We start from the raw sequence: 27,452 nt of genomic DNA, 5'->3' as shown, positions 1-27,452 counted from the left end.
CCTCTCGCCTACGCCACAATTTAACCCATATCTCACAGTCGCCTTCTACGACACCCACGGGAAGAAAGGGGGTGGTGAAATTCTTAACCCGTCACCACACGGGTAATTTATTTATTCATGGTTAGTGAATGCAATGTTTCATCATATTTCCGCAAGCAAAGATATTTATTTATTTATTTAAACTTTATTGCACAACTAAAGAAACATGTACAAATGGCGGACTTAATGCCAAAAGGCAAATTTATCTTTGAGATGTCAAATGAGATAGGCTTAGATTTCCTAAGAAGTAATAAAAATAGTGAAACTGTAGATTTTTATAAACATATAAAATTTTAACGACAGTTGAATAATACGACTAATACGAGTATGTTAACAAATGCCACAAATGGTAACAAAAATAACCGCATTTCAATATTGTATACCTTTATAGTTTATTCTAACCACAAGTCGACGTTTTCCGCATAATATAATACACATAATAAAATAGTATTGTCAAGTAGGTATCTAGGTAACAAGTGTGGTAATAAATCAAATACTTGAAGGTTTTTATTTTTTCTAAGTGCTTAAGTACCTAAGTATTATAAAATCCTCTTCAGATAAGCTAAGCAGTTTTTTCTCACAAGTACTTGTTAACACTAAAGTGGGTAACAATTTCCAACCTGCCTATTTTTGAGGTCCTTTTAAAGCATATGTTACACTATCAGTAATAGGGCACTTATCCACTGGCCGGCCGAGGTCGGCAGGTTTATCTAACCCTGGCTACATTCGGGTTAGCAGGGTAATACCAACACCATAGCAATTATGGCTCGTTAGCCTAGTATCACCGATGTATGAAGTGTGGATTTTGATAATGATAAGATAATAAATTCGAAGGACATAGCTTAATGAATATACTTTAATTTTAAATGTTATAGTATCTTTTTAAATAAATAAATAAATTCTTTATTTGCAAAAATATGGTACAGCAACTAAGTTTTATTATGTAAATGTACCTTTTTCTCGTTTAAAATAAATAATTATTATGTAAATGTACCTTTTTCTCGTTTAAACTAAATAAGCTAAGTCATCGAATTCTTGACATATGTAAATTCCAAATTGACATGTAAAGGAAAATTGACACTTATAATGACAATCGTTTAATTACTCTGTGTAAGGATAACATGTTCTGGGTGAATGATGAGCACTCGAACTACCGTATTGAACGAGTACATATCTCTACTTTGCTTTTTATGAATTCAAAACATTATCCGACAGGCACATTTTAAACAGACAAAAAATTTTGAAAAATCTATTGTCACGTCCACCATTTAGGTCCATACTTTTTAAAAGCAACATAAACAGAGAAACTATGACGAACTATGACCATAAAAGGGAATACGATTTGTAGCCTAATCGGATCGCACTATTCGTAAACGCATTCGCCCACACAAAGTTACTCATACGAAATTACACCAGTTTGTAAGCTTTTCCGCTCGAACAGATAAATTTGTATCATAATGTCATTGTTTACATGTTTGATTCAGCTCAAGGATCTCGGAGTATGGAGCGTGCGTGCGGCGCGCGTATTGTATGCGTATGGCGACGTGCGTCATGCGGGGTGACTGGACGGTTGAGCGGTGCGTCTGCGTCGACCGTTGGTTTACGATAATAACACATTTTGGTTAGTGTTATAGAAAATTTGTTCAAAGAATTCGGTTAGCTACAGATTTTTTAATCGATTTTATCAGATTTTTTATTTATCCGGTAGGTGCTTAGTTAGAATAGAAGTTGCTGCATAGCTCTAAGCTAATGTCAAAGCACCACAGTATTGAAAGTACAATATAGAGATTTTATACCAGAGATGAGAGTTCCAGGGGCTTATCCGCAATTAATTGTAAGGTAAATGATGTAGGTATGATGGAGGTGACAAAGTTTCCGTTCGTTTTCTTTACGTTACTTATTATTCTCTTGTTTTGTCAGAAGTTGCAAACGGTTATTTCAATTGATGTCAACCGAATCCAATAACACACAAAGTGTTAAGAAGCGGATGCGAGTTTCTATTACCGTCCACAATAATTTCCAGGGATTACAACTGAAATTCACTTCCACGAAGCTTTAACAAAACAAACGTTAGGATTTCAGAGGATGTCGTCTGTCAACGCTACAAAACGAGAGTATAGACTGCTTTATAGAAGCATAATATGGCAAGTTTAAATTTATTCTCCTGCTATGAACTTTAATTTGTATTAAGTTAAGGTTGATTTTGTGATGTGTGATATATGTGAGTTGTTAAGGAAATTGCTAAAGTGTTCATCATAAACTAGCAGTTTAGCTTTTCCGGTGTGAATCATACATATCTGTTACGAAACGTTCGAAAACCACCCTGGTTTTCGATCCTTTCTTCGTTTAGGTTAAGGCATTTATTTTCTATAATTAAAATCAATTTTTCCAATTTTTATCAATTTAATAATAATAATTCAATTTAATTTTAATTAATAATCATGTATCTGTTGACATTTCAATTTGTATATTCTTTGACTAAAATATTCAGTATTGTTCGAGTCGACATTATGCATTTTATAAATCTTCAGTATTAATTTATTCAATTTTTAATTTCATGTTATTGGTAATGTTTTAATTCATTCACATACTACTTGACTATTTTTTAAATAAAATATTCATTGAATTGTATAATTATAATAATATTTCAAATCTCTAGTTAAATCTAAATTTACAAATGGCAATGTGATAAGTTCAAATTTGACAGCTTTTAGAGCTTTTTAAAAACTTACGGTTATTCCGCCTCCAACGACATTCACTGTACCACTTTTCTTTGTCTTTTCACAATTTGGATTAAAACCAGCACCAAACTACAGTCCGCTTATTATTTCACCATCAATACGAAGACCTGAGACCAGCGAAGATTTTACATGGTCCTTACGAAGCCTCTGGATTGTGAGAGGACAGGACTGTGGCACCGAGTCAGGCTCCACCTATGCAACGGGTCTTCATCATCGAAGCCGTGGGTCGACCAGGTTGGCGCAGGGCGCATTCAGCTGCGTGCAGGTTCCAGGGCTTCCACTCATCGAGTCCCATCCCATCAGCCAGGATCCAGGACGGGTGAAAGTCGCGACGAGCACACGCAGCATCCCATTGCAGTGGGCATCCATCCGTGACCAGCAGTCAGTCGCGGAATCCAGCCAATTCAGCGCCAACTAGACCAGTCCAGGAGTACTCAGTGGAGATCAGCGGGAGCCAGCATTCAAAACCAAGCAGCAGCCAGCACAGGAGGGAAAACGAACAAAGTGAGATCGTTCCATTCCTTTCTTTTTTTATCCACATTCCTTTGTTTTCTTCATTTTCTGTGTAGCTGCAATATTCATTAGGTATATAATTCAGTACCAAATTCATACCTATTCAAATACCAAATTCATTGCTTTCCCATTCAGTGCAGAAAGTTAATTCATTGCCATAGTTTGGATTAGAAGCCAGTAGGCATTTCGATAGGATTATTCACTAGAGGTATTCATTTTAGTAGGTATAACCTCTTGACCCAGTTCACAGTAATACATAAGATTTTAATACAAACTATCACTTTCACATAATTCCTATACAATACAATAACAATAATTCAATCATTTTATAACTTTATTACGCTAATTTCAATTAAAAACTTCAAAAACAATAGGCAAACACGTTCTTAGAACAATCTTGATAACTAACTGCAGTGCGAATAAGTCGTAAACAAGATTACGTAATACAAGTGCATTGCAAATAGTTTTAGCGCCTGGACATTTTTTAAGGGCAAAGTTTTTATTTAACGTCATAATTTTGTACAAATATTTATAGGCTCATTTTTTAACATTTTATTAGTTCATAATGTCTGAAGATTTAAAGAAGCTAAATTACAAGCGTGGCGCTATTAAAGGTAAAATTACAGCCTTTCAAAAGTTCGTCTCCAATGCAGCAGCGGAGCCGCAACTGAGCGAGTTACAACTTGCAGAATTGCAGCTGCGATTTGATAAAATAGTACCGCTATACGATGAATACGATGCATTACAGACGGACATCGAGATGTTGTCTGCGTCTACAAGCGGCGAGGACGTTGGCGAAGAGCGAGCTGTCTTCGAGGACGCCTACTACTCGAGCATGTCGTCTGCGCAAGTCCTGATTCAGAAGAATTCGAGACGAGCTTCAGTTGGAAATGAGTTCGAGGTAAGCTCTGCAAATACAGTTGTCAAGGCGCACAATTCTAATTTTATTAATTTGCCAAAGATTAATTTGCCTCGTTTTGAAGGTGGATATCAGGATTGGTTAGCATTCCGGGACACGTATCTCTCGTTAATACATAATAATGAGTCTATCAACACAATAAATAAATTTCATTACCTGCGCGCGTCTCTGAAAGGCAGCGCTGCACTTATTATTCAAAGTTTGGATCTCACGTGTGACAATTATTCAATTGCATGGCAGTTACTTTCAGAGAGGTATGATAATCAGAAGTTGTTAGTAGCCAATCATGTTAATGCATTATTCAATGTCGAGCCCGTACGTCAAGAGTCGAGCCAGGCACTTAGGAATATTTTAGACGCCACAACAAAAAACCTACGCGCACTTCATTCGTTAGGTCAGCCAACCGATAATTGGGACACTTTAATTGTTCACATGATGTCGTCCAAATTAGACTCTGTTACCGCAAGGGAGTGGGAAGAGCGTCGCAATGCGGAGTCTACGGTTCCGACTCTGGAATTTTTCAAGACGTTCTTGTTGCAGAGAGCTGACTTTTTAGAAAGTCTTGCTGAGATTCAGTCAAATAGGCATAAAAATGATACATCATCATCATCATCGTTACATACGCATTTTAAACCTAAAATGGCTGTTGCCAGTGCTTCGTTTGACAATGATCGTATTAGGCCGTATTCGAATGTGTGTCCCATGTGTAAAAATAAACACCACTTATACAGTTGCTATTCATTTAGGAAGCTTCCGGTAGATGCCCGGCTCAGTAAGGCGAAATTCTTTAGAGTCTGTTTAAATTGTTTGTGTCACGGGCATACAGAATCTCAGTGTCGGTTGTCACATTGTAAATACTGTAATAAAAAGCATCATACACTTATTCACACAGAGGCAATGCAGGGGGCAATTCAAAAGTCTGATGCTCCAAACAATATTGCAGTAGTTGCTGATCAGTCAGCGTCAGTTTCTAGGCCTCAATTCAAGCGGAAGTTGTTATCCACAGCTATAGTAAAGGTGGTTGACAGCAAGGGGGAGCTACAGACTGCACGTATGTTCTTAGATAACGGTAGTACGCTAAATTTTGTTACGACTGATTTGTGTAATAAACTTAGGTTGCGCACTTATCCAAACCAATCAGGGATTACTGGTATCATGAATCAGACTTCCAGTACGTCGCAGGAATGTGCCATTCAAATTCATTCATATGACGGTAATTACAAAATGGACGTCGAGTGTTCCGTCGCTCCAGTTATCACTTCACATATTCCGCATAGATATATTCATATTCAGGATATTCCATTCCCGTCCGGGATTATATTAGCAGATCCAAAGTTTAATGAGCCGTCTTCCATTGACATTTTAGTAGGTGCCGAGATATTCTGGGATGTTCTTGGAGTCAGAAAAATTGAGTTAGGTCCAAATCAGCCCACTCTTCGTGATTCTAAGTTCGGATGGCTGGTGTGTGGAGCAATTATTCATCCTAAAGTGGACGTGCCACAGACGTGCATGTTCACGCACGAGCTGCCTTCCGATTCAGGTGTTGATATATCTAGATTTTGGGAGTTAGACTCAGTTGCACCTAAGCACAAGTTCACGCCGGAAGAAAACGCTTGTGAGGAACACTTTCAAAAAACTACGACACGTGATGCTGACGGTAGATTCATGGTTTCCATGCCGTTGAAGGAGTCGCCTGAGGTTCTGGGGGACTCATATCAGCGTGCCTTGGCTACATTTCTGTCAGTAGAGCGTCGTTTAGAACATAATCCAACCTTGAAAGACCTCTATGTAGATTTTTTAGATGAATATGAAAGTTTGGGTCATATGAGTAAATGCATGGGTGGTGAGCACGGAGTGTCGTGTTTCCTGCCACACCATGGAGTGCTTAGGGATTCCACCACAACCAAATTGAGGGTAGTATTCAATGGTTCAGCCCCCACAACCTCAGGCAAGTCGTTCAACGACATTCAAAGGGTTGGGCCAACTATACAAGACGATTTGCAGTCAATACTCATGCGTTTTCGTCAGCATAACTATGTAGTGACCGCTGATGTCGAGAAAATGTATCGACAGATATTAATACAGGATTCACAGCGGTCTCTGCAGAAGATACTGTGGCGGTCGCATCCGTCGCAGCCAATAGCAATATACACATTAAATACAGTGACATATGGCACAGCTAGTGCACCTTATCTTGCAACCAGATGTCTCACTCAGTTAGGGTATGATTCAAATGACATTAATGTCAAGCATGCAATTTGTCACGACTTTTATGTTGATGATTTTTTATCAGGCAGAGACACGGTTGAGGAAACTATTCAGTTATGTCATAATGTAACACAAGAGTTAGAGTCAGCAAGATTTAATTTGCGTAAGTGGCATTCCAATAATAAAGATATTTTACTTGCAGTTAATCAAGATGTCAGTGGTTCAGACACTGTAGATTTGAGCAATGAAGAGTCATCCAAGACTCTTGGTTTAAATTGGTCATGTTTTCAAGACAGCCTGACATTTGCCATTAACGTCGATACACAGAGTAAAATTAATAAAAGGTCAATTTTATCGACGATTTCACAGGTATTCGATCCACTTGGCCTAGTCGCTCCATGTATAGTAGAAGCGAAAATAATTATGCAGCAGCTCTGGATTAGCAAGTGTTCATGGGATGGTGAAATTCCTCAATCAATTAAAGATGCGTGGGTCCATTTTGCACATACATTGCCATACTTGAACAATTTGTTGATCCCGAGGTGTATTAAGTTACCGAATCCAACCGAAGTCTCACTTCATGTATTCACAGACGCCAGTGAGAAAGCATATGGTGCATGCGTTTATGTACGTAGTGTAGGCAATGACGGGGCTGTTAGTGTCCGTCTCTTGGCATCCAAGAGTAAAGTAGCTCCGATTAAACCTCAGACTACAATACCGCGTTTGGAGTTGAGTGGAGCTTTGCTTGGCGCGAAGCTTTATACAAAGGTGTCTTCGTCACTCACCTTAGCCATAGATCACTGCGTGTTTTGGTCAGATTCCACAATTGCATTAGGGTGGATTGCTGCAAATCCTCTGAATCTAAAGACGTTCGTGCGTCACAGGGTAAGCGAGATTCAGGAACGTACAGCTGGCTGTCAGTGGCGTTATGTGCCGTCGAAGGAGAATCCAGCAGACTTAGTTTCTCGTGGTCTCAGCGCTGATCAGTTAGGCCAAACTTCTCTGTGGTGGTCGGGTCCACAATTTATTCAGTCAGATCAGACGCAGTGGCCAAGCAATCCAAATAAGAGATCCGACGGGGATCTCCCCGAGATGGTAGAGCGTTCTCTTGTTGTCAATCAGCCGCCTGAAAACATATTTAGTACATTAATAAAAAACTCATCCAGTTACACAAAACTCAAGCGTGTCATGGCGTATGTTTTTAGGTTTATTCATAATAGTCGCAGCAAAGAAAGCAAACAGCCTGGTTTTTTGACATATAAAGAGCTGGAAAACTCTTCTAACTTTCTTTTGCGTAGGGCTCAAGAAGACTCATTTCCTAACGAGATTGAGTTATTAGATTCAAAGAAACAATTACCTCGAAAGTGCAATCTGCGATCTCTGTCTCCGTTTCTCGGTGATGACAAGCTCATTCGTGTGGGGGGAAGACTGAGCAACTCTAGTTATGATTACAACCTTAAGCATCCAGTGTTGCTCAGTTCCAAGCATCATCTTTGCAGGCTGATATTCAGGTTTTTTCATCTCACATTTTTGCATGCAGGGCCTCAGCTGCTCCTTGCTACCGTCAGGCATAAGTATTGGGCTATTCGTGGCAGGGACCTGGCGAAAAGTACAGTTTATAAGTGCGTCAAATGTACCCGTTTCAATGGAAAAACCATACAACCCATCATGGGTAACTTACCGAGAGAGCGTGTTGAATTAGAATATCCATTCCTTGAGACCGGTGTCGACTATGCTGGTCCGGTCATGATATCCAACCGGAAAGGCAGAGGTAGTGTGCTTGTAAAGGCGTATATTTGTGCATTTGTGTGCCTTGCAACCAAAGCGGTGCATCTCGAACTTGTTTCCGATATGACAACGGAAGCGTACATTGCAGCCTTGCGCAGGTTTATTGCTCGGCGTGGTAAGCCGCAGACAATATTTTCCGATAATGGCACAAATTTTCAAGGTGCTTGTAATGAATTCACAAAGGTTCTTAATGCATCGTCGTCATCAGATGTCGGTGAAGGTATTAAATTTTCATTCATACCGGCTTATGCAGCACATTTCGGCGGGTTATGGGAATCTGCCATAAAATCTGTTAAGCATCATCTCCGTCGTGTGCTTGACCAGACACACATGACGTATGAGGAAATGTCTACACTTTTAATCCAAATTGAGGCAATTTTAAATTCAAGGCCACTGACTCCAATGTCAGATGACCCAAATGACCTTTGTCCCTTAACTCCTTCCCACTTCCTAATAGGGCGATCCACACAGTTCGTACCGCATCCACAGATCACGGCAACCAAGATTTCATCGCTCCAGCGCTGGAAACGCGTCGAGCTACTCAAGCAGCAGTTTTGGCATCGCTTCTCCACTGAGTATGTCCTTTGGCTTCAACAGAAGACAAAATGGCACGAATCCACGGGAGAGCTTCAGGAAGGTGCTCTGGTTGTTGTCAAAGACAGAACTCTGCCTCCCCTTCTCTGGCAACTTGGTCGAGTCGTCCGAGTTATTCCTGGCAGTGATGGCATCGCACGGGTGGCGGATATAAAAACAAAGAAAGGAGTCATCCGCAGGGCTTTCAACAACATCTGCCCTCTGCCTGTCAACAATCAAATTGCTCACCCTTGAGGCCGGGAGCATGTTACGAAACGTTCGAAAACCACCCTGGTTTTCGATCCTTTCTTCGTTTAGGTTAAGGCATTTATTTTCTATAATTAAAATCAATTTTTCCAATTTTTATCAATTTAATAATAATAATTCAATTTAATTTTAATTAATAATCATGTATCTGTTGACATTTCAATTTGTATATTCTTTGACTAAAATATTCAGTATTGTTCGAGTCGACATTATGCATTTTATAAATCTTCAGTATTAATTTATTCAATTTTTAATTTCATGTTATTGGTAATGTTTTAATTCATTCACATACTACTTGACTATTTTTTAAATAAAATATTCATTGAATTGTATAATTATAATAATATTTCAAATCTCTAGTTAAATCTAAATTTACAAATGGCAATGTGATAAGTTCAAATTTGACAGCTTTTAGAGCTTTTTAAAAACTTACGGTTATTCCGCCTCCAACGACATTCACTGTACCACTTTTCTTTGTCTTTTCACAATTTGGATTAAAACCAGCACCAAACTACAGTCCGCTTATTATTTCACCATCAATACGAAGACCTGAGACCAGCGAAGATTTTTTTGCTGCCTTTATTGAGCAACATATTATTTCAGGTGACTGTAACTGTACAGTCACCGGCATAAATAAGTGATGATTTCTGTACCTTGTCGCTTTTAATCATTTGTCTACTTCGTATGACATTTCAAACAAGATGTTAATGTGACAAGGTATAGAAATTATCACTTATTTATACCGGTGACTGTACCAGTAAAATGTGAAATAGAAACTACAGAAAGTAATTTCCAGAAACGTGCACTTTTCGGATAGTAGATAATTCAAAGACGTTTATCTAATCTACAAGCCGCAGTTTTTCAGCTTTGCTTACATACATACATACATACAATCACGCCTGTATCCCATAAAGGGGTAGGCAGAACACATGAAACTACTAAAGCTTCAGTGCCACTCTTGGCAAATAAGGGGTTGAAAGAAAACGAAACTGAGACATTGCAGTGACAGGTTGCCAGCCTCTCGCCTACGCCACAATTTAACCCATATCCCACAGTCGCCTTCTACGACACCCATGGGAAGTGCTTAATTTTTCGCAAATACCGATTAGCCACACGCATTTATTTAACAAGGAAATTGAAACTAATACCGACCCAAAAAAGTCCTATACAATCTTAAAATCCTCTTAGGAATCAATGTTAAAATTAGTAAACATTTTCGTATGTAAGCAATTACGATTACAGCGCTTTCAAGCCAATAGCTACCAGAATGAGAAAATAATCCCATGACGTACGAACTACGAACTCGACCTTTCGCTTGCCCTTTGTAAGTCCTAGTGTTGCAATAAACTGTCACGTGACAGGGAGGCTGTGGGTAGGCTTTAAAGGTCTAAACTAAGAAAACACAATTAAGTAGTCATAACATTAAAAACTAAATTTCTCGCTCGCTGGCATGCTGGCACCCAAGTCTGTTTTATGTTATACCAAGTATGCATGATACTCTTAATAATATAACAAAACCGGTAAACAATCCTGACATTTCCATAAAACAATCATTCCTTAAAATCTGACGTACAATCAATCCTCCAAAAAAATCTGACGTACTCCGGTAAATTTGTCCTTTCGACGGTCCCAAGTAACACTGTCGGATCTACAAAATCGTCATTTTCATTTTATTGCATTAATGATCTTAAAACATCCAAATTTATAATATGACATTTTCAGAATTTTAAATTTCTCTCTATTTTCCGAAATAATATGTCACAAGAACGTCATATCTTACACAGCGTCTAGTTCACAATGTCGGATGTCGCGTTGTAACAATGTTAGCGGGAGCGCGGGTAGGGCGACGCGGTCGTTTGTGCCACTACCCACAATATTGTATGGATAACCGCCGACTTCGCGAGCTCACACACTCGAAACACAAACCACAACATCTAGCTGTCGTATTTCACCACTATAGAAGAAAATGCACAACACAGGTAATTAAAAACCTGTTTGCAAAACTTTGATTGGCTCTGCTGGAAAGTAGTCATTTCGTCCTGTAACCGGCGCAGTTTGTCCTGTAAGGGTTGTGTTGCGACAATTCACGCGACTAGGAGGCCGTGGGCCTCGGCACGCGGCACGTGATCGCCGAATAAATTGGAGAAACCATACAATGTTGATTGAATTTGTTCACTTGTTTATTTACTTGGGACAGCATATCCCAAACTTTGGCTCGCGTGCGAATTTTAGTGCCCTGAAACTGGAGCCTAAAACGTCTTCATCTTTGCGTTATCACGGTTTTAAACCTGTCTCATGCATGGGAGTTTAGGGCCCTCCTAGCAATAAATTCCAGGAATCAACAAAGGTTTTTACTTTTTACGAAAGCGACTGCCATTTGACCCTCCTATTGGAATAAGTCCGGTTTCCTCTCGACGTTGTACCATGGAATTTAAACGTAAGGAATACTTTATGCCACTTTTCAATCTTAACAATCAAGATGTGGGTCTTGAATTTGGCAGTCTTTGATAGTTAAATTTGGGAACCTCAGACTTTCATATTACTGCGTACTGCGTAGGTACAATATAATTATAGTTGAAATGCCAAGGGTTGACAGAAGATATTTTTAAAACGCGTAGGTGGTGCCATTTTTATCGGAAGTTCTGTTATAAACTCCTGAGTGCATTCAACAAGAGTGAATGTTGAAAATATTTAGCTTTGAGAAATCTTTGAAAAATTAAAGCGACAATCCCCATTTTTTTCTTAAGCAGTGTTTGCGTCCATACAAACTTACATATGTCCAGTGTCTACCTCGGTGATAGCGTAAACGTTTTGCAGTGTAAAGTTTTTCGTAAAAAGGCAGCCCTACCTTTTTAAACACTCAGTTTTAAAACATACAATTACTCACAGTCGAGAAGCATTCAGCAATCATACCTGCAACAAAACATACAATCGTAAATCCAAATGATTCATTCGTTACACGGAACATACAAACAAACTTACACCAAGTGCCGACAGATTGAGCTTTTCAGCATTTCAAACAATCAATGCTTTTCGCAGCTGCTTTTACAAAACTCATACCAAAGATAACGTTCAATTCAAAAGTATACTAAAATCATTAAAAAATAAAGTTCAAGTTAGTTCAAAGTTGATGTTAGATAAGAGTTTATAAAAGTAACTGGGAAATCTGCAGTGCATTTGTGGTTTTCTTTGCCTAAAGGGTCCTAATAAGTTTCAAATGTAATAAGGTCCTTAAGTTTTCATCTGAAAGCTCACATATACACATACATACATAAACTTAGGTATGCCAGTGTTCCCAAAAGGATTAGGCAGAGCACATTTAATTGCTCAATTTTAGTGCTATTTAGAGTGGCACCGAAATTTGAGAGCTCAAACAAGCAATTGTGTGGTTGAAACTAAACGAAATTGTGACATTTCAGGGATAGGTTGCGCTGATCGGCCATGCCGAACGGAACCAATATCCCACAGTCGATTTCTAGGACCCACGGGATGCCTTCACGCAAATAGGCACAACATTTTTCGACTTGCGAAAAAGCCCAATAAAACTAACTAGCCAATGGTTGGAAAGGAATTCTGGAAGAAATTCTTAACCCCTCATCATACGAATCCATCACAAACTCTGCTAAAGTGGCCCATCAGGTCCCTCCCCCTACTAGATGGTGTGTTCAAATTACTGCACCCATCATGCAATTAACACTGCACGAAGCCATGCGCTTGGCGAGGGACAGACGCCTATGGAGGCGCCTTCAACAGAATGACATGATGTCACGATTGAGGGAACGACTGATGAAGAAAAATACAAAACATTAAAATCCTTCAGGCATAGAACACCACATTTGGCGCACCTCCCGCCGTTCAATAATCCTTGCGATAAAATTATGTCTGTTTGTTTGTCCGAGCGTCGAACCGACGGGAATAGCTGCGCCGGCGCGGGGCATCGAAATAGCGGCCAACGCGGTGCACCTTTGTGTGGACAGCACACTCAAAATAATATGGAGGGAGTAATCTATATAAAAACACAACTTCATAAAACCTAAACGTATAGCAAACTTTTGATGAAATTTTTTGTCTCTTTTGGAGTCTGATCAGATAGTCCAAGAATATAGGGGGTCCTAAATATTTCGTACAGACTCTAGCATACATTTTAAAATGACGGATAGAGACAAGAGAGATTGACAGACAAATACTCCACGGGAGACTTTACAGGGTCTCAGGCTGCATACTTTGTACACAGAATTTAGTCATCCTACTCGTACTTATTCTAAGGTTGCTTGCTTAGCATGCTAGAAAATGTCACTGTAGGTATATTTTGTACTGTGCAATTATAAGAATAAGTACCTAACTAAAAAAAATATTTAATACCACGTTAGATCGACCAAAAGTTTGTATAAAGTTAAGTAGCAGTCATCTCTTTTGTAACCATTATTTTTGTTTAACAAAACAAAGAGTTTGACAAGGAAAGATGCATCTTTTTAAAAGCTGTTAACCCATTTTTCACTAGAAAGAGAAACCAACTTGTTCATTAAATTATCTCGCAATTGTTTACAAAAACTGTCTCGTTAATTAAAGGCAACGGGCAATGAATTCGTTGTTTCGAAACTTGGATGTAAAATTGGATAAATCTGGTGTTTTGTTAAAAAAACAAGAGAACATAATATTGTCTTCGGTAACTGCGATAATTATTCAAAAAAATAAAACAATTAAACTATGTTTGTCAGACATTAATGTTTTTCCTCAGTGCTCACGTTAACCAAAAGCGGTGCAATGCTTGACACGTTTGGATGTACATATTTTAATTTATTACGCGAGATATAATGATATATTCATATTTTAAACAAAAAGGAAAATTAATTGTCCTGTATATATTTCTTGGTCAAACATGATAGCGAGGGAGTTTTTTATAATTAATTTTATTTCTTCGTTGAGCACAAAGTTTCAACCAAAACCTTTGCGTTTAACTTGTAAATTGAAACGTAACTTAACACGTTTCAATTATCGTCAATATATCTTATCTTATACTTTTAAACGAGCAATTCTTGTATATTTATTTATTTATATATTTATTTATTTACACTGACGATCTCGTCTAAATTTCGCAAAATTTGTTATGTGGGGGTTTTTGGGGTGAAAAATCGTCTAACTTATCCTTAGGTCCCGGAAAACGCGAATTTTCGAGTTTTCATGCGTTTTTCTTCGCGCGCCATCTCGTGTGCAGTTTACTGTTAAGACAATTATCGTCATCTCGTGTGGAGTAGTTGTGTTGTTATGAGAATTCTTTCGCTCGATGTAGGTACTATTCTTTTTTGAACTAGATGGCGACACATTTTTAAATTTAAACCAACAAAAAAAGAAAACTCATTACGGCAACAATTAACTATAAATGATTCGCTTAATCAATTACACCGTGCCAGCAAATGGGTTAAGAGTGAATTAATCTCGATCGACGATTGTATGCAAATGCCCGCATGGCGTGCGCAAGGGCAGACCTAATCTCAACTCTTGTTTGGTTACTAGTATAAATTGAACCCAGGGAATCTGCCGGTAATGGAAATTTAAAAGATGAAAATACTGTTTTGGGCGAGATTTCATGGCCTGCGCTAAGATTAGCCACCTGAGTTACCAGTCAGCGTCTAATGGACCCTAGCGACATCTAACGTAAGAGAGTTTCCAAAAGACTTCTGAAGTTTTAAGTCATATTGGAAATTCGCCCGAATTTTTTTCCGTTATTATATAATGTCACCTGGAAGTAAAAGAGAATGAACGCAGTTTGTAGACGTGTAACAAGACGCCTGCCTTGGTTCGTATTTTTGTGATATTTAAGGTTAGATTTGTATAACGCGCGCATTTAGTGTTATATAGCATGACACAGAGCTATAGTAGACCTGAATTGTTGGCAGTACTGGCTTCTTGTAAACAAAGGTCAGGTTATAGTGGTATTTAAGTGGTCGGTGGTGTACCGCCCTCATCATCAATTGCTTCACTTAGCTTCTTGCGAAACCCTTCAGTCATTGCCGTTTGGATTAAGTGGGCTTAGAATTGTGTTTCTAACTTAATTCGATTGTGTCAAGTACAATCAATTGCATTCTTGCTGTACATGGCTTGTTAGAGTTGTTGGCCATCTCCGATGTATGTAGTTATAAGTTTAATTTCACCAAAGACAACAGGAATGCGCTGCTGATTATCGAAATTTCCATGTCATTGTACAATTGTGGCGCATAAATGTCGAAATTAAGGAAAGTGTAAAAAGTAAGTTAGAAAAACTATCCGAAAAGATTGGAGAGTGTCATAGAAAAATTAACAATTTTTTTAACACTGCCCAAAAGTACGTGTTCCCAAAAATGTTATGTTTAGAAAATACAGAAAATGTCTGAGCAACAGCGCACAGTCAGCATTTCCAGCCCTCAAGATTTCTGCATCTACTTACTCGCTTCAACATGTCTTCAATGGTATATTTAATATTTACCTTTTTATTTGTGTCAGTACATGCAACGACATGAGAACACGGCCCCGCTGTCATCTATTTCAGCCGCGTCAACTTGACACTCACTTAACGCCGCGCCACTGGACCGAAACGTTTTTGACATTCTTGACACAAGTCTCTTGTTAAGCCGTGGAACTATTAATAATCAAGTGCGAGGTATAAAAAGCTCTTGAGTGTGTCGTACGATATTGTTTAAGTATGGTTGAGTAGTCACTTGAAACAATATGAGATTATATTTTAGGCTTGTGTTGTTGGTAAATATTGGGACAGTATTCAGGACGTTGAGAGACAAGGCGACAGGATATCATCTTTTACCATCTGGCTCTGAACTTTAACATTTTTGTCTACAATGTCGTTTTAGTACAAAGTCTTCCTGATGGAAGCCTAGTAGGCAAGGTAACAACCTTACATCAAATGCCATCACGGGATGACAGGAAGATGCTGCAAAATCGCATGACATTTTCCTTACATTGTTGAAGTTTCAAATAGCGTCATCTATCAATGATTGTCATCTAAGCAAGGCCTAGGTCTTTGCAATAATAAGACAAGCCTGAAGTTTCTGAAAAGTTGGGTATGATTTATTGATTTAAACTAGCCCATTTGAAAAAGGCGGTCTAGTACGCTCGCATTCTCGCGTGTCAATATTGACATATTGACATCTAGCGCGACTTCAAATACCTAATATGGACTCGCGCGAGAGAACACAAGTTGTGCTATACCGCCTAATTAATTTATCAAGATCATAAATCACATGTTATCTCATTGTTTGAATGTAATAAATATTGAAGGTAATGGTAAAGTAATTTAATGGTAATTTACCGCTTTATTAGCTAACTACGTCCATTTATTTCGGTTAAATCATAGCACACGTAACGGAGGTTAGAAAAAGGTCAATGCGAAATGTGAATTACCGGATATGAGGCATTAAGATGTGTGATAACTCAGTAACTTACAGGATACTAACATAGCTTAGCTTATGACATGACAATTATATGATAATTAATTAATTATAATAAAACTCATCTGCTTATATTATTTTATCAATTATGTACATACATATGCAGTTATGCACACCATGAACCACTTCTCGCACTAGTGCGATAAAGTACCACCATGTTAACCGTCTGAAACCTTTATTTTTACATTTCATAGAAAGTTGTAGGGGGTAGTGGGGTAGGGCATAGCGAATGATATTCCGCTTTGTGTGGTAGGGCACAGCACAGCGGATATCATCTCGCTCGAATCTAGAGCAGAGCCCAACTGGGGTAGTACCTCCGCCTTACGAAGACCGCAGCCAAATAGCACTAGACCCTACTCATAGACGTTGTGTTCCTGCCGGTGAGTAAGGCTGCCAAAGTTCAACGAGGGTGCGGTATGCTGATGACGGGAGGACTTACGGAACTGACTTATTCCGTCTATTGTCCTTTGAGTCGTCGGCAACCCGAACCCTCCTTGGAACTTGTGCACTCCTTTTTACTGTGTATTTAACACAGCAAAAGGGAATGTACAAGTTTCTAATGGGGTGGCAACGCGCATGTGACACTCTTTGAGTTGCAGGCATCCATAGGTTACGGTGACCGCTTTCCATCAGGCGGGCCGTACGCTTGTTTGCCACCGACGTAGTATTAAAAAAAAAGTTAAAATTTTGGCACCGAACATATAAAGAAACATCTGAAATATTATGCGAGTAGATATAGTTCTTCCATGAATCAAAGACAAACTTTGTTTTAACTTCAAATTACTCTGCCAGATAACAAGGATAACCTATGCCTCATTATTTGTGATTATTGCACACTTGCATAATTGTGTTATGTATTTTGTAGACCTTGCCCCTAGCTGCAATTGTTGAAGAACTCATTTTGTTACATTGTTGTTGGTACGAGTACCATAATCTACAATTTTTCGTAGGACCGTGTGAAGGAGCTGTACATAATACTAGCGGCAAGAACGACGGTAGGTACAGAATGTTTTCCTGTTCAGTTTCTAAGATATAACTGAAAGATACGTCTACTAAGAATACCTACTATCTCATCGATAGTAAGCTTCGCACACAACTGCTAGTATAAATAGGTAAAGGTAGGTATAGGCATTAGGCACTGTAAATCATTTTGATATAGGGTTCAACTTTCGACTTGGCATTGGCATAGTCTAAAGTTTTTCGAAGCAATGTTATAAAATTTAAAATTAAGCTCATATAAATGATTTTCTGCTCCTTTTTTGTCCAGGTGCAAATTCAAGATATCCGATGTCAAATTGAATTGCCAGACATATGGATCTCTTGCTTGTAACGCATCATGGATCTGGATGGATAGAGATTTGCTGGATTAATCGGACCATCGGACTATAGCGTTAGACTTTACTATCCTTTCTTTCCTTCTACTCCCGTCCAACCAGTAATCAAACATTATTCCAAGATTACAGTTTTATTAATTACTAATTTTTGCCCGCGGCTTCACTCGCGTTAAATTCGAAAATTGCGGAATGCTTCATACAAACTTCAACCCCCCATTCTAGGGAAGTGGGGGTTAGAAAGAGACAAAAAGTAGCCTATGTCACTCTCCATCCCTTCAACTATCTCCGCCTAAAAAATCACGTCAAATACATCGCTCCGTTTTGTCTTGAACGACGGACAAACAAACAGACACACACACTTTCCCATGTATAGTATAGTATAGTATGGATAGCAATTTATTACAGAATCCAATAAAATGCGAAACGGCGTATTAAGAGTTCATAAGTTCAGGCTGTCGTACCTTTCCATAGCTCGCCGGGTTTTCTACGGCCTCTCGAGATTTTCCTTCCATCACGCGAATGTCAGACGCGTGACTCAGGTCATCGCTAAGCCGATAATTGTATCAAATGCAGATAGGAAAATACAAGTGAAGACACGGATCTGTGCGCGCACTGCTAGGACCCGACAGAATACCAGCGCTGTGGCACTTGCGACAGCAATGCAGCAGCACATGCTGAGTCGGCGCCTTTTCGCAATTGTGTCGTGATAAAAAAATCTAAATTGTCAAATAGTAGCTAGTAATTAGTTCTGTAGACCTAAATTATATTCTAGTTCTTATTTTTTTTGTCATGATATTTTTATGCATGCTTGGGGTAGTTGGGGTGAAAAGGATTGAGCGGGTCCGAAACACTTACGTTACGCGCCAAGACAGGCATTGTTGACGTTGGGGTCAAAACCGCCAGGTTGAAGTGGAACTGGGCAGACCATGTACGGGGTATACATCCCCAGCGGTGGGCTAAGTTAGCTACGGAGTGGGTGCCAAAACGCAAACGCCCGAGGGGTCGGCCCGGAAAGAGAGACAGAAACGGACAGACGGGATGACCTAGACTCCTTTCTGAACAACTGGACGGATGCTGCACTTAATCGGGAAGATTGGAAATCTAGGGGGGAGGCCTTTGCCCAGCAGTGGGACAGGTTATTTAAAAAAAATGTTCAATAAATTTTTATCTATCTAAGACAGAAATCCAAGATATTTTATTAGAAATAAGAGCACTATCATTAAATCACCATATTATAGTTCGGGTATAGAAACATAGAAAAATCTAAGAAAGTAAATATGGCGATTCATCGGTAGGTACAACCATAAAGTGATTGTGATAGGTCAGGTTGGGGGCATTCGAAAGACTAAGGATATGATAATGCAAACAAATTAAAATGACAATGAATCGTCATCTGGCCAATGACGACGTTCTTGGCTATTAGAGGCCTATAAAGGACTATAAAACCTAGTTTTTGCAAAAAGGGTTATGATTTGTTATTTAGATGCTATCGTAATATAAAAACTCAGATTCGACCAGCCGTGTCATCTATCTAGTCAAACCTTTAAAAAAAACATTCAGTCGAATTGAGAACCTCCTCCTTTTTTGAAGTCGGTTAAAAACAGACATGATGCAAACATGATTGCATCGAAACATACAGTTTACAATGTAGGTATAAGAACTGTTATTTTCGCTTGCATGAAACTGCAAACTACGGAAGTCTTCGTTCTATATGTTACTTTGTATGACTCACTCAAACGTTTAAAGTGATTGACAGGCGGACACAATCCAAGACCAAAAAACAGACTTTAAATCTGAGTCCTCACTTTGTCTGATCTCATCGTTTAACTTAGCAATAAAAGACTAGTATATGTCAAAAGATCATAAATTAATTCTACAACAAAACTGCTAAACTTAAAAAAATAGCTTTAAAAATGATATTTCAAAATACTAATTCTACGAAACGCTCTTAGATGTCTTTATACGATACGATGAACGTCGAACCAAAGCACTCTCGTAAATATCCTCAAGGCATAAAATATAATAAAGGTCATAAATAATAATGTCATCCGAAAATGTCAAGGGCCCAGGTGAGAAAATTGTTTTGCTAGTATTTATTACCTACATTTACATTACATAATAATTATTAGGTAATTGGGTTATAAGTACCAGGAGAGGAAATTATGAAAATTGTTTTTTATAATTATAATACAAGCCATTGTATTTATTACCTACATTTACATTACAACTAATAATTTCATTAGGTAGGCCTGCAAAGTTGGTAAGGTCTAGTTATAATTTTTGTACCTGGATACTTGTCCATTTTTTGCAGGAAATTATGAAAATTGCATTTACAAGTTTATAATTATAATACAAGTACATCATTGAATTAATTTAATTTTAATTATGTTGGTAGGTAACTAGGTAAGTATGTTACTTTATTATAAATTAAGTGTCTGAGAACAATAAAAAACTCATTAAATTGTATTCACATCTACGTCAAGAGTGCGAAATTTCTCTTTTCAAATTATAATGTAATCAGTGAATGTACATACACAATGAGCATATACTAGAGTAGGTACATGCTGGACAATCACATAAAATTAATACTTACCTATTTTTTTTAACTCTGGAGAAGGCAGTATAGTATATCTTCAATATCTCTAAATTCCTGATACCTATCAATCAATCAATTTCCGCAAACGTTCTTTGTCAGTCCTGCAGGGTTAGCACATGATTGTCGCGAGAGTATGTCGCCGCGAGATAGACTACCCGTCCTTATGTCATTAATACAGTTAACTAGAAGAAGACTTGTCATCTATCTCGTGGCGACATACTCTCGCGGCAATCATGTGCTAGGCCTACTGTAGTAGATCTCTGTCGGTCTTGCATCGGTCTATTAAGTTATCAGAAAAGGCACTTCTCGAATATTACACCATTAATCGTCTGCAATAGAAGGCCAATGATGATGATGATACTTTTTTTGAATGTAGGTAACAGAGAAGCGTAAGGAATAAATACATGAGTTTTACTAGTAAGAGCAGAATTCAATAAGTGCTTATATTATTAGGATTAAGAAGAATAGAATGACAAACGTTGATGAGCTTTTTAATTGTAAAGGGACATCTTATCTGTCAAGTCTTATCTCCATAATACTATGACGAATCACCACCATCACCTAAGTCAATACAACAAAGAACTATCTACTGTATATTGTACAATCAATAGAGGCATCTATAAACTATTTCCCACATATGGATATACTTTAAATATACAAAATATATTAATGTCTTTTCTCATCGCACGCTCAGCCGCTGATGTTCCGGGAAGCGATTCCAATTAAAATCTATTTTAATTCGATGGCCGGTTTTGATTAAACTAATTAATGATACGTAAAAATCTTTTTGTTGTTTGAGATTCTTCGAAAAATACGCAGTAGCTTGGGAATATGACACAGGTCTGAGATGGGGCTCGTTTCACCAGGAATTTCCTAATAAACGAGGTTGTACCTATACTTTCATCATTCGCTTGCCCTTGTCATTGTCACTCGGGGTCGGCGCAGTGTATCTTCCCCTTTCATACATCTCTGTAGCCCGTCATCTCTCATTAACTTGCTTTCGTTTTCACAAAACATGGCAAAAGAGTCGCCATGTTGCAAAACGAGAAATACCACCCCTTTCATCTGAGACAGCCGAAAACCTGGAAGAACATGTAGATACTAGAGATGTACCGACTTTTGATTTGGCCGACTAGGCCGACTACCGACTGGTGGCCGATTAGTCGGCCGACTAGTCGGTTAGTCAGTCAAAAGTTTTTTCGACTAAATTCACATTTTGAATGTCATTTCTGGTCCCTCATTCGAGCTTTTCATGATTTTTTAAAGGTTCAAAGGTCTATGAGAATATTTATATACATTTTCATTTTTAACAACCAGTTTGGCATAGTAGGTAGTGAATTACTGATCCTGCCTATGAAATTGATAGACCTAAGTAACAGACATTTATTTCTGTGATGACTGATATTTATTCTTTTGACTAAGAAAGGCATAACAAATAGGCACATAATACAACCACAACAAGATATCTACTAGATACCTCGTGACTGGACAGCCATCCCTACCGGCAGCTATGTATGTATATACTGATTCAAGTTGAGCAAAAAGTCGCTGTTTTTCCACAAATTTCCACCAGGAGGCAGCACCATAAAGAAAATTGAACCTTATTGTAAATAAATAACCTCTGACTCACATAACTAAAAAAGTATACAGGTATTAAGACACCAGGGAAAAGTTTAAATCACGACAGCGTTTCCATATGTAATATCGGCTTCTTTCAACTCGATTAAATATTACGAGATATCATGACATTCATGACACAATTGAAAGTAGCCCAGAAGTGGTCAATTATGCAATAGTAGCGTGTTTAGAAGAGGTACTCGAAGCATGCGAAGGACAAAAACAAAGCGATCCTTTGACAGATAACCATGGCGGCGACATAAATTATTAGCTATATTGTATTCCACACTTTTGATGTCAGCTTGTGATATACCGACATGACTGATAATACGAAAAATCAGACCCACATGAGGCAAAACTGTCGGACTTTATATGCCAGAATTATAATTATTTAAAATAATACCTAATAAGGTTCAGAACTGCTACGCAACTCTTTCATCGTCATCTAGCAGTCCTCAACTGTACGATTGTCCAGAAACTTTCAATTCTGGGGGGCGATTTTTGAATCTCGCATACGGGATTTTGTCACTAAAATACCGGTTGAAAACGGTGACTTACTTATTATTTTCAGTGACAATTTTCTGAATTCGAACGCGTGAGACTCAAAAATCGGCCCCCTGCACAGCTAAAGCTTTGATACGATTTAGATTTCAGCTTACTCTCGTCCAAACCGACACTGCATCCGCATCTGCGACCGGCATTACATTCTTGACACCTATTACAGGTGTCCAATTGTCCATGAAATCGAATTCATTGCTTTCCATTCGTCTAAACGGTTGCCTAAGCATTTTAAAAAGGTGACTGAATTGTAAACATATGCTTGACATTGTCCCTTGTCCCTTGGTAGATAATTTCACAGAACTAAATCAAGATAGAAGGAAAATGCTCGGCGATTAACAGCGAAACCGAGCGTGTAACGTTTTGTGTCGAGCCTATGACGTCACGAGTGTACTTTAGTGATGGGAACGTTGTCGCCGCGTAACCTATTCGATCGATTGTGGAGGTTGCTTGCGGGATGCCCGCCGAAGTTAAAAATATCGGATGTTCATCTTCGTTGTGAAATGAAGTAAGTATATACCTGTATTCGTGTGATGACAAACAATTCACTAGTAGGTATATAATTTGCCTAAGGCCAGGAACAAAGATTTTAGTAGGTAGATATTAATACTAGTTAATATTTCGTAATATTTTTAAGAAAATCGACCATGTACTCACTTCATTATCCTCATGTTATTTGTTACAACTTTTAGTAATATGTATATAAATATAATTAACCATTAACACATTTTTAGAGTTATTTTTATTCATAATAAATATAGAGCGTATTATGTTTGTATTTGTTTTTCTGCCGACCACAAATTCAACGTTAATACCGTAACTGTAACCTATTTTAAAGTTAAATTTACTTTTCACTCGTACTTTATAAATGTATAGTTTCATAACAATATAAAAACATAATTATAATTTCCACTGCTTCGCAAAATCGATTTAAATCGAATAAGGAAATCGCAGCATACATGACGATATAGTTCCGTGGTGCACCACTATTCTTAAGTTCGACGTGAGTTCGACGGACAAAATAACAAATCTACCTTCACTTTGTCTCGACAGTTTGAATAGCCTATTTTTATATCGCTTGTTTTAAACGCACGCCAAGTCGGACTCGTCAAATTAAAGCCGCAATGGAAAACTAGTTTGACGGCCGTACGTCAGCTAATGTTTTGATGATAAAAATAGGAAAATCGTGTTTTTTATTTAATAAAAAATATTTTAGGACAAATGGTACTTACCGATGATAGGAAACACTTTGTTTAACACTCTTGCTTTTATTGGTGGTGTTTGAACAGTTAATTATCGAATACCGACCCATTTTGTATTTTTCACTGTATGTCACTCGCGGGCAGCGGTCGGGAGCAGACTGACTTGCGCGGCGAACAATGTCGCTCGCTATTTAACTTTTCCGCACGCGAAGTAGATACACTTTTTCCTTCTATCTTGATTTAGTTCTGTGGATAATTTAGTAGATCTATACTTGAGATTAATGTATGAATCTATGAAGAAGAACGGTTCAATATCGGTGATGTCCAAACACCGAGATAGACTAGTTTGCTAAGGAATTCACGAAATATTGAAATAAACTTCGAATTATATAAATTGCCGAAAACCATAACTTTAATGTTTGTAATTGGTGAGTTAAGTGTTTAGAAAACACTGTGATAATAAATAGTAAGTATTTGATTCAATTATGATCTTTTATTTACTCCAATTCCACACTTGATACAAATGGCCGCCAAGAACAGTAAAATCAACATCATGCACCAACATATATTATGAAAATTATATCAGGGGCGGCTCACTCCGCGATTCTATTGCCGCGCTACAAGTACATGCCGGCGGCCGCGAGTTCGCGGCCTAATCAGGGGTGGCGCGTGTTCTCACAGAACGCACGTTCGCACTTTCTAATGTTACTTTACGTCGCGAGTTTTTAGGGTTCCGTAGTCAACTAGGAACCCTTATAGTTTCGCCATGTCTGTCTGTCCGTCCGTCCGTCCGTCCGTCCGTCCGTCCGTCCGTCCGTCCGTCCGTCCGCGGATAATCTCAGTAACCGTAAGCACTAGAAAGCTGAAATTTGGTACCAATACGTATATCAATCACGCCAACAAAGTGCAAAAATAAAAAATGGAAAACAATGTTTTATTAGGGTACCTCCCCTACATGTAAAGTGGGGGCTGATATTTTTTTTCATTCCAACCCCAACGTGTGATATAATGTTGGATAGGTATTTAAAAATGAATAAGGGTTTACTAAGACCGTTTTTTGATAATATTAATATTTTCGGAAATAATCGCTCCTAAAGGAAAAAAAGTGCGTCCCCCCCCCTCTAACTTTTGAACCATATGTTTAAAAAATATGAAAAAAATCACAAAAGTAGAACTTTATAAATACTTTCTAGGAAAATTGTTTTGAACTTGATAGATTCAGTAGTTTTTGAGAAAAATACGAAAAACTACGGAACCCTACACTGAGCGTGGCCCGACACGCTCTTGGCCGGTTTTTTTAAGGTTCATATGCTATGTCCGCGTGTGGAATGGCTAATAATGCTTAGTTAAATAGATATCATGAATAAAATAAATACCATATGACATGTTTACACAGATCTACTATTGATTAAGTCCCCCGAAAAGATTCAATAAGGCTTGTGATGTTGGAACTTAAACAAAAATATATAAATACCATATATATAGACCTAGAAAGTACCCAAGACTTGAATATAATAGTATTAACATTTTATCTGAGTATTAAATAGTTTTAATCCGTAGGCAACCCTATCGCCGGGCGCCGCGCACGTGCGGCTCGTTTCTTTGTTAGAATTTTGTAGGTATTTAAAAAGGCGGCATGTCGTGAACATCAAAGCAGTGGGCCTTCTGTACTTGTACTATTATATATTCTGTGATTATATTAAATATTAAAGAAAGTTAATTCCTCAAAAAGTTTATTTTTGTGTATGTAGTTTTCTTCTTCATTCAAATTCTTGAAATTACACAACGGTTGTACGACATTTTTATCGATATCAAATAATAAAATTAGTTTAATGATGTCACGAGATCAGTGATTGTCAAAGTGGAATACAGCCTCTTTTATGAGCGCCGCACCGGCCATCACTATCGCAAACAATCGCGTGAACCGATAATGCCAAGCACAAACAGACCTATCTCGAACACTCAAAATATTTACTAACGCTACCGACCACGGTAACTTTGCACCAACTTAGCAATTACAAAACGTATACGTGACATGTAGTGTCGTACACTACATGGGTCATATTATTTGCACTAGCTCGCCCAGTTAGCGCGGGTTAGTAAAACTTACTCAAGAATCGCTTTTATGATAGCTGGTAACCGCGTAAAAATTCGTTCAGTAAGTTTTGAGTTTCTCACGAACTTACAGACGCGGCGGGTACTTTGTTTTAATATGTAGTGGCTTTTTTACGCCACTTTTTTGACTTTAAGAGGATACGGTAGCGAAAATGCTACAATGGAAAAGGAATACAAAACTTGGGAATTTTAGTTGAATAGACAAGTGTTATTAACTAGATTTATCGAAAAAAAAATTTCCATTAAGAACAACTCAGTCAAAAGATATTCCAAAAAAAACTTTAAAATCGAGGTTCCGCTCTCGACTCTTTCCTCCTTCAAAACTTAATCAATCGGAACGAAATTTGAGAATCTGAATAACAATGAAATAATCTATGTCGGACCGTTTAGCTTTTTTGGTTAATTGTTACCAATCTTGAGTATCACACCTTTTTTTGCGCCACAATGAAAAAGGCTGTTTTTGGAAATGTTTGATTGGCTCTAGAGTCTTTAAAAAGCAGAATATCAAAAAAATCAAAACGGTCCGACACAGATAAAAATAATAACAATCTGTGTTGAAAAAATCATTGCTCTATCTTCAAAAACTAGGGAGGAAATAGTCGAGAGCGTTTGTATGGAAAATTGACCGCTACCGTATCGTCTTAATATTATTTCTACTGAGAATCACGAGCTAAAAAAGGGCCCATTTCCATACATTTCAGTTTCTATCCATTTTAAAATGAAATGCGTCTATGAAAAATGTGACACTTAACTGAAACAGCTTGGTGTTCAGATTACAATATTTAACAATGAGTATCACAACTGCGCCAACCGCCGCTACACAAGACGGAATGGAAATGGATGTAAGATGGGAGTACGCTCTTTTCCATATTTTTTTTATTTAGACCCCACCGTGTCCCTGCTGCTACTGCTGGGTAAAGGTCACCCCCATATTTTTCCACTCATCTCTGTTTACAGCAATATCTGGCCAGTCTTTCAAAAAGGAGTCCAAGTTATCCCGCACTCGCCGTCGTGGTCTGCCGAGAAGAAGCCTTAAAGTATAATGGAAAAAGTAGGTTTCGAAAACTGCAAAAAGTACTCTTGAAATAAGAGGTTGGACCTAACATTCCTAAGAGATAATGAAGTGTCTCACTTATCCTATAACAGCACCTTGACGTAGGTACTCGTACAAATTGGCATAAAACCACGGTCCGACTAAAGCCTTGAGTGATTTAATTGAACACAAGCTGAGCAAACGCAACCAAGGATGTCAAATAGTTGATACAATTTGTAATATTTGCCATCGGAATCGACCAAGTAGCTGAGGCCGTGGACTGTTTGTTCGACGATTTATTGCTTTGTTTGTATGGGCAATCACATTGTGTTAGCATAGTAAACTTCACATTACCATACAACTTTTTGCCTCTTTTGGATGGGTACGTTTGCTTTTACTTTGTATCAAAATTTGTCGGTAGTTAAAGTGATATAGACAGACTAGAAAAACTATTAGTAGGATGCTTAGTTATGACTTATGACTTATTTCGTGTTATATGTACTGTATATA

The 27,452-nt window shown here is 38.1% G+C and overlaps 2 protein-coding genes across 6 annotated transcripts in view; both read right to left on the bottom strand.

Annotated features, from left to right (window-relative positions):
- The window catches only part of LOC125228337 (E3 ubiquitin-protein ligase HECW2), a 166,041-nt gene that overhangs the window by 58,673 nt on the left and 79,916 nt on the right, over positions 1 to 27,452 (bottom strand). The gene's annotated exons all lie outside the window — the stretch shown is intronic.
- On the bottom strand, positions 2,766 to 9,222 carry LOC125228340. The gene is made up of 3 exons (XM_048132874.1): positions 8,102 to 9,222; positions 7,778 to 8,019; positions 2,766 to 7,546 (listed from the first exon to the last, which is right to left on the bottom strand). The coding sequence occupies exons 1-3, from the start codon at positions 8,129 to 8,131 to the stop codon at positions 7,453 to 7,455; spliced, it is 366 nt and encodes a 121-aa protein (XP_047988831.1). The 5' UTR covers positions 8,132 to 9,222; the 3' UTR covers positions 2,766 to 7,452.

Source organism: Leguminivora glycinivorella, chromosome 7 (genome assembly GCF_023078275.1).
Source record: "Leguminivora glycinivorella isolate SPB_JAAS2020 chromosome 7, LegGlyc_1.1, whole genome shotgun sequence".
Classification (NCBI taxonomy): domain Eukaryota; kingdom Metazoa; phylum Arthropoda; class Insecta; order Lepidoptera; family Tortricidae; genus Leguminivora; species Leguminivora glycinivorella.
Note: the sequence above shows the minus strand (reverse complement) of the source record. Positions and strands in the feature narration are given on the sequence as shown.

Coding starts and splice junctions, on each gene's coding strand:
- LOC125228340 (XM_048132874.1), bottom strand. CDS start 8,131: ATGGATATTCTAATTCAACACGCTCTCTCG. Junction 8,020..8,101: donor TAATTCAACACGCTCTCTCG/GTAAGTTACCCA, acceptor ACTTTTCGCCAG/GTCCCTGCCACGAATAGCCC. Junction 7,547..7,777: donor TCGCAGATTGCACTTTCGAG/GTAATTGTTTCT, acceptor ATATGTTTTCAG/GCGGCTGATTGACAACAAGA.